Source organism: Opisthorchis viverrini (genome assembly GCF_000715545.1).
Source record: "Opisthorchis viverrini unplaced genomic scaffold opera_v5_35, whole genome shotgun sequence".
Lineage (NCBI taxonomy): Eukaryota > Metazoa > Platyhelminthes > Trematoda > Opisthorchiida > Opisthorchiidae > Opisthorchis > Opisthorchis viverrini.
In genome coordinates, this window is record NW_008751691.1 from 1826487 (window position 1) to 1834445 (window position 7959).

Genomic DNA, 7959 nt, shown 5'->3' on the forward strand with positions numbered 1-7959 from the left:
CTCGGGGAAGTTTGGAGTTATCCACCAATTTAAGGTTTTCCCAGAGTTATATACTTGGGACCAGCTAACTCATTCGCAGGGGTTGTGGGTGGGAGTTACCGCTCTCCTGACTGTTGTCGCTCGAAGACTCGATTCAACCACTTGCTGGCGGTGGGAGACAGCCGTACTTTTGACCGACACTCCATTCGGCATCTTTGCAATGTAAGTAGAAAAATTACTCACCGGTACCAACCGGACTTGTTTTCGATGCAAACAGCGTTTTACGTCACTCTGTTAAACAGAGGAAGAAAGCGTTTTCTATTGTGTCATGTGACAAAAGGCACTGGTTTAGAGTTGAGCACTACGAATTCCGCCCAAACTTGATATGTGCTCAGTATTTTGGACAATTTCCAAAACGCTGAACTCGAAGATCGTAATTTCGGCCTTTTGACCTATTTGAACCTCCATTTCAAGGTCAAATCACTGAGGTTTAACCAGCGCTAACCTCACCCCCTCAGATCCAACGGCTTTTGTCACGCTAAAGGTACTCAGTCGATGGCAGTCACCCTATCAATAATGGCGCCACAAGACACCAGTCCAATTCACCCAGAGTAGCGTTTGTTCGGATACCAACGCCCAGAGGGTTATTCTTTTCACATTACGAGCTAGCTAGCTAACTGTGTTTTTGGGAGGATGGCGTCCAGTTGCCCGTTCCCTACTCACTGAGGCAACTAACCTCCGGAGTTCAGGAACGCCCGAGCTGATCAACAATTTGTCGTCTCGTGTGTGTGGCCTTTGGCATTACTTCCCTACTTTAAGTTGTTTGAACCATCTACGCGGTTTATTGTCACTTTCGTACTTCGAGGTCATATGCTATTCTACCACTTGTTTACGTTTGGACTTTTTTTTATTGTTGAATGAATGTTTTTCTCACCCGACAGCTTTAAATTTCTAAACTTTCCTAGGTTGAGTGTTCACTGTGTCGTTGTCAGATCTGAGGCTGCTCTGGGAAGAAACTGACCGATCGGGTAAAGGAAAGCTTTTCTAGCAGTCCTATTTGTGGTTGTTTGATGACCACCACAATATTAGTATAAGGAGAAAAACCCTTTGCTGCGAAGGGCAAAGCTTTGAGGAACCACAGACTACTCGCATACTTCATCAGTAGTACCCGCCCAAAAACGGAACATCCTCATGCGTCTTCTTGAACTTTCATGGATAGTCATTGACTATCACGCAATTGTAAACAAACACGGAGAAGCAGTTCCGTAATAAACCTCACCTTCCATTGGACGCGGAGCAGAGTTTCGAGAAAACCGCAGGCTACTCGCATACCTCATCAGTAGTACCCTCCGTCACACTAGTACCGAGGTCACTCCATCATTGTGCGGGATATTGGGACGGGCCCTCACTCTGGTCATGACCGAGTGGCGATTATCGTTAGCCAGACCGTTGTCACAAACAAAGATGGTTCACATCTGTCATGCTACCCTGGATCAAAAACTGCTGTCACGAATCCGCATGGGGTGGATCACTAAGATGTCAGCTAAACACAGATGATGCATCCCTTTCTCTTCAGGAAAGGTTTTCTAATGGCGCGTGCAGCATTATCGGTCCCATTTGTGCAAGAAAATACTGGTATTCATTGCATCTCACGGCCATATCAGAGTGGGATTTTATTGACCGTGACAAAACTGGGGCTTGTGGCCAGATTGTGGAGATTGTGTATGCTCCAGCGAGACGGCCAGAAGTAAATCTGGTTTGCAAAGTAAGCCTCCGAGTAGCCTTGCCACTTGTCAGTATCTGCTTTGTTTAACCTTACTGGTCATTAGTGCTGAGCTCATAACTACAAGCCAATGGATAGTGTGACCTATTCGCGCTCGTCTGATGAGCCTCGATAAGGGCGGGACGCCCTGTATGGCAGTGTACCACGTCTGTAGGGTGCTTGATCACATTATCGGGAAACCGCGTGTGCCGCTTAAACGTTTCAATCGTATCTGCTTTGTTTAACCTTACTGGTCATCGGTTGTGAGCTCATAACTACAAGCCAATTGATAGTGTGACCACCCCTATTCGCGCTCGTCTGATGAGCCCCGTTAAGCGCGGAACGCCCTGTATGGCTGAACCCTTCGGCAGGGTACCATATGTGCAGTGTGTTTGATCACATTGACGGGAAACCGCGTGTACCGCTTAAACGGTTTAATATATCTGCACTCGATTATTGATAATAAGTATGTGAAATCAAAGCTGAAATAGAGTGACGGGATCTTTTCTACTTGCACCGAACAATTATTAAACACTTGATGTCCTTCAGTCTTGCCAAAGTTTCACTCTGGCGTTTACGCTTTCTCTCCAAGAGGGAGATATCACCACCCTAAGACGTCCAAAACAGTGTTCTACGTCAGCTCAGGCTTGTTTCGTCAAGCGAGATCAGCTACTCACGAGTGGTCAAAATCCCTTTTTCAATGTGGACAATTCTTGTCCAGGAAGGCTTAACCGAAAGAAGCGCTTCTTCCTCTCTTTTCTCTGCGTTTATTTTGAGAATACGTACTCAGTTTTGCCCAACACTACTTTACACGTTTACCAAATTACACCATTTTCTAGTGCGTCGCATGCCGTAACGACAACTAAAAAAGTTGCAGTTTGTCACACGAGAAACATGAATTTTCTTCTTATCAGGTGAGCACAGTCCGTAGTGCGTCTCTGGCGAATGATGCCCGCATTAGTTCGACACGAGTGCGAACATCATAGTTACAGTCGACTAGTAATTTGGTTCATTTGTCCTTTACTATGATCAGCCTTCACAGCGTAATTCGTAACATGCGACGCGATGTTGAATGGGTACTTGAATGATGTGCTTGGAAAAAACATCCCACTACGTTAAATGGAGCTTAGAAAACGTCTAACGAGAGGTCGTTGAGTCACGTGGTGCGGCCTGTGCCGCTAAAAGTAGTTTATGCTTTCTAAGGTTACTGACCTGCCAACCCGTACGATTATGGTGGAGTTCTAAACAATAACCCGCGAGGTTTTGGGTTGAGGAGGACCTTTTGGATTCTCCGAAGGCGACTTTATGATGATTCGGGGCGAGCTGGTTCAAGTGGTTAGAGCGCGAATTTACTGCCCAGAAGGTCCGTGGTTCGAACCCGACCTCTGCCTCTCGACTTCCCCTGTCTAGGCTTGGGCGACCTGACAGTATCCCAGCCCTCGTGTGGCATGGCAACTAGGCACCGAAAGGGTGTTACAGCTGAACGATTTATGATTATTCAAATTTGAAGTAATGATCTGTGACCTTTTGCTGTTGACCGAATTTACGTAGCTGGAGAAGGCATCAAGCCCAGACAGTTCACCAGCTTTCGTCGTGTTCCCTTCTGCCTTTAATTTATTTAGGCGCGATGACGAAGACAGCTGCCCCCGCTCGATCCACTCCGTCCGGTCGGCTCGGAATAGCTTCGAAGAGTCAGACACCAGCCTCGGCGAAATGTGAGTTCCGCCTTCGTTTCTAACTGCCATTGTTTTGCAAAACTTTGTCAAGCACCGGGTCGATACTATTTGCACACGTCAACACTTTTTCCGGCTAGACTGTTACCGGTTTCCATGGCTATCAGTTCCGCTACAAATACACGTGTATGCAAATATCCCAATGGATTTGCTTGATCTTGTGTAATTTTTCAACAGCCACTCCGCGAACAAAGCAGAGTAAGCGTTTCCTTCATCACAGTGGTGTCCCTTGTTATAACCTTTCGCCTGGTGCCGCCCAAAACCCCGCTCCTCCATGTGTTCGTATATAAACCAGCATTATACCTGGCATTATGAATATATTCATCGTCTTTCTGTACTTTTTGCAATCTGGGCACAAGCCTTTATTTTCTATCGATTTGACTTGGGTTGTTTTTCTCTCCGCGAATGTTTTATCAAGGGGTACTCGGGAATCGTTTATGAACTAATCAGTAACTTCACGTTTGCTGTGCTTGGCACCAACTGCTTCTAATCTCTAGAGTTCTGTGTGACTTGTACCCCATCTGAACCTTGGCATCAGATGGCTTTATCCGTGTTCTTCTGAAACGACGCTCTCCTTCGATAGAAGTGTGGTCGTGTTGCATATCTGTACATACTAACTTTTCACATCGACAGTTGTTTCAAACCTTCGTGAATTTTAGCTATCAATACATTTGAAACCAACAATGAGGCTCGTATAAAATCTCTTCGACCCAAATACAAAAGTGTGCAACCTTCGTTTTCTCACACGCATCTGTCAATAATGTGTTGTTTCTCCATGGCCATCTGAAATGTTTGTAGCACTGGTTGGCATAACACTACCATGACAACGATTACAACTTTTCCTCCCTTCTCATCACTGTGTATCCAATTTGGCTAACTGTGTCAATGAGATGTGTGGGATATGTCAGTTAGCTGTCCGGGAATGCGTTCGATTGACCATCAACTGCAGTTGCTTTGATTTGGGAAGCAGGTCTCATCAGTCCCAATGTTCCGTTATCGTTCTGTACCAATTAAGTTCCCCTGGTTTATCAATTTCGGCTGTCATCTTCCATATCGTCCAGTTTTGGTGAGCAGAGAGGTCTAGGAAGCTGTGGGTGATCTGAGGAATGTAGTTTCCAGTAGTCAACAATAGAACGGATGGTGATGGCAGGATATCTATCTTCCCAGATCTACTGCCTTGTTGGTGACACTGAGACAACTGAGGACATTCGCAAGCTTCCCTCATTGTGCACACCGTCTAAGCCCGGTCCTTTACTCATGTAATGATAACGAAGCCATAAAAATTTAACGGCTTGAACTAAGTTGGATGGCTTGCTGAAGGTGGTGTAACTCCTGTATCGATCCTTGGTTCCCTGCTCCGCCCACTTTGGCACATCAAAAGGCACCGTAGCTGGAGACAGCCCGTCTCGGAGACAAAGGAAGTTTGTTACCGTATTTATATGGTTATCAAAGAACACTCGACAGGGTCGCGCTAGAACCTAAGCATCGAACTATAGATGCTGGATCCGGATTGGCTGACATTCTGACCAATCAAACGATGCCTTCGTTCGGTTTGTAGCCCGCATGTGACGCATCCGTCCAACCGACATGATGTTCGGTTATTAAGAGTGGTTGGCCTCCGGACACCTTGGCAGTTGGTTTTGACAAAGAGTATTGGAAAGGAAACTAAACGACAACGCTGCATGAATCTGCTTAGTCCTGTGTTTATTTGCTTCAGTGAACATCACTCCTGTTCTGAGCTTCTGTTCGTGGTCTCTCTATTCTGACTTAACTCATGATGACTTTTCTATTTTCAAATAGTTTGTCGGTGGCTTGCATACCTTCAGTCCTTTGCAAATCGGTAGCTGTTCCGCTCCCCCAGGTCATTTGCAATCAGTGCAGCAACAGGTCGCGAACGTGCTTAATTCTCCCTGCCGAGTTGGGATATGTACTGAGGCGAACATTTGTAAGTACACGGGGCGATTGATTCCTCATTCGAACCTCACCGCACCTAAAACTGGTGACGGTGGGAGAGTATAAACACCTGTACACTACTTTACTGCCTGGAGCTAGTTAGAAAGTTATCTAGCGTTCCTGTTAATGTTTGTCTCCCTTTGAATTTCAAATAAGCTATCTGGTTTGAATTTTAGGTGGGCTACAAAACGAGGTGGCAAATATGTCGACAGTGGTACTCGCAAATCCTTGAATATCCTTGATTACTGACTGAGTTTTCGCGAACACCCTATGGTTTTTGTCATCGCTTACAACCCTGTAATGGCTCTTGTGGGCATTTGTTGGCCTCTATAAATCAGGGTACATCATCATCATCAAAGACGGCAACATCAATGTTGGCACTGATGCTTCACTGCCGCAGTGAGATGTAAAATGTTTGCCATATCACACTGAAAGGTTATCCTGTTGGGGCTCTACTCATTTAGGTTTGTGGACCCCCGTGAGGTTCAGCGTTCAGAATGTGTAGTGGCAAGAGGGTTCGCTCGTATCTCCCGTTGCCATAATCGTTCTTGGAGTTCACAAACGTGATCCTCGGATCCCTGTAGATCTGCAGTCTTGGTACTACCCTAATTGCCACCCGCATAAATCGAGTAAGGGAGTATGGTGGGAAACATCGGACTGAAGCATAGGCAGAAATCAGCTGATTAACATGAATAGGATCTTCTGCGGAACATAGGTCGACACCCAGGTTTCTCGCATTCGTTTCAATATCGTTTTTCGACCTGCCTAGGCTGATTGATCAATGGTGACACAGAAGAGACTGGAAGCAATCGGGGAGAATTAGATCAAATTAGCCAACAAAAACAGATTAATTTGGGATGGTGATGTGAAGGGATATTCAATAGAGATCCCGTCATGTCAGTGAAAGCAAGCTATGCTGAAACGCTTAGAAGCACTGTAAAACGGGAATTATAAGCTGTGTTCATCTCACGAAACTCAAAGAGTTTCGAACTTGCGACCTTCCTACAAGTGGTTGAACATTTAAACGTTTGATCATAAGCGGCTGATCAGTAGTGTGATTAGCTCTCGTATCAGGGAACAGTTAGTTGACCCGGTTGCAAAGTCAAGTATCTTGTTGGGGAGATGTCTATTTGCGCAACCAGCTGATTAAAAGTACAATAGAACCCATTTCTGCAGCTACATCGCGTGTTGCGCATTATCTTCTGTTGGCATCTATCTTACTTCGTTTCAATACGTAGTGATTTCCGTTCTAACCTGGATTACTTGCTTCTCCTTTTTCTAAATTTATCCCGCTTCTCTCCCATAAATCTCTGCTCAACTCTCTCCATTGTATGCATCAACTGGGTAGTGCTCGTGAGAAAACACGATTTCCTCACGCATAATGGCCGTTTGCGTGCTGAGTAGGCAAGCGACTTGCGGTTAACAAAGCCACATGCTCAGCGTCCCAAATTTTTGTCAAGCCCCCTTATCGTTATTTATACGACGGCGTTTGCGGTGGGTTGGAAATCCCAACTCGCCAAATGCTTTCGTCAGATGGTTGGAACATCGTTCTCCGGTCTAATGCTTACCTACTGTCCTAATTTTTGGACGCAACAATTTATTCAAGCAAACCAACTTCAAAGTGCACAGGTGGAAGGAAACGCGTATCATTCGAACCGACTGGTAGTATTGATTTTCATTCGGAAATTTTGAAGGTCATTCAGCCCGGGCGAAGTCCATCGCGCATATGCTTCAATGTTGGCAGTTCAACGGGACTTTGAAAAAAACTCATTGAATCCTCAATTCTTTCAGTACGGCAATTTGATCGGTAGGCTATTGTGGGTTACATGCGGGATATACAGCGCTGCTCTTTATTCAGTAGATCAATTGGAACAAATCGTCATTGATTGGCTTTGCACGCTTTCGCATATTACCGCCGTCTCTTTGCATCAACTCGCTTGTCGATGATGTATCCAATGTTTCCGCTAATAGCTTGTCAGTCATCTTTTTAGAGTTTCGTTCAGCTTCTCTCCCTGGCTTTGCATTAGCGCCGATAATTTGCATTGTTCGGATTCTCTCGTTCCAGGATGTTTTTATCGATTATCGATTATACCAAACCAAAGTCATTTATGCATGTAAACAGTCAATCTACTGTCGATGGTAACGGTTGTGTATTTCAGATCGTGCTGTCGCCAACTTCATTTTCGTGATTATCCCTTCTTGGAGTTTCATTCATGATCACCTTTCTAGTAAATTAATTTTTAGTCAGAACAGGATGGCATTTCAGGGGCACGAGTGGGGAACGGGCGGGTGATTTTCGGACATTAGTTAATGAAATATTGATTGTTGGTCTTGGTAACCTGATGTTAATGAATCATTTGGCATTCATCCCCACCAGTTTGTACAGATTCTGATGTTCCTTGCTCTAGTTACTACCCAGACCTATCCGTCATTGATGGCAAACTCGTGGCTGGCACGTGTTTTTTTGTCATTACCAGACTAGTCTCACCTAGGGAGATTCTTTACAGGTTCCGATTGCAACAGTACACGTTT

At 45.2% G+C, this 7959-nt stretch overlaps 1 protein-coding gene across 1 annotated transcript in view; it reads left to right on the forward strand.

Moving 5' to 3' along the window:
* The window catches only part of T265_02753 (hypothetical protein), a gene marked incomplete at both ends in the record, with an annotated part of 101409 nt that overhangs the window by 87006 nt on the left and 6444 nt on the right, over positions 1 to 7959 (forward strand). Inside the window, 2 exons of the mRNA XM_009167068.1 lie at positions 3364 to 3456; positions 3652 to 3672. Of these exons, the coding sequence (XP_009165332.1) occupies positions 3364 to 3456; positions 3652 to 3672 (114 nt within the window). The remainder of the gene's footprint in view (positions 1 to 3363; positions 3457 to 3651; positions 3673 to 7959) is intronic.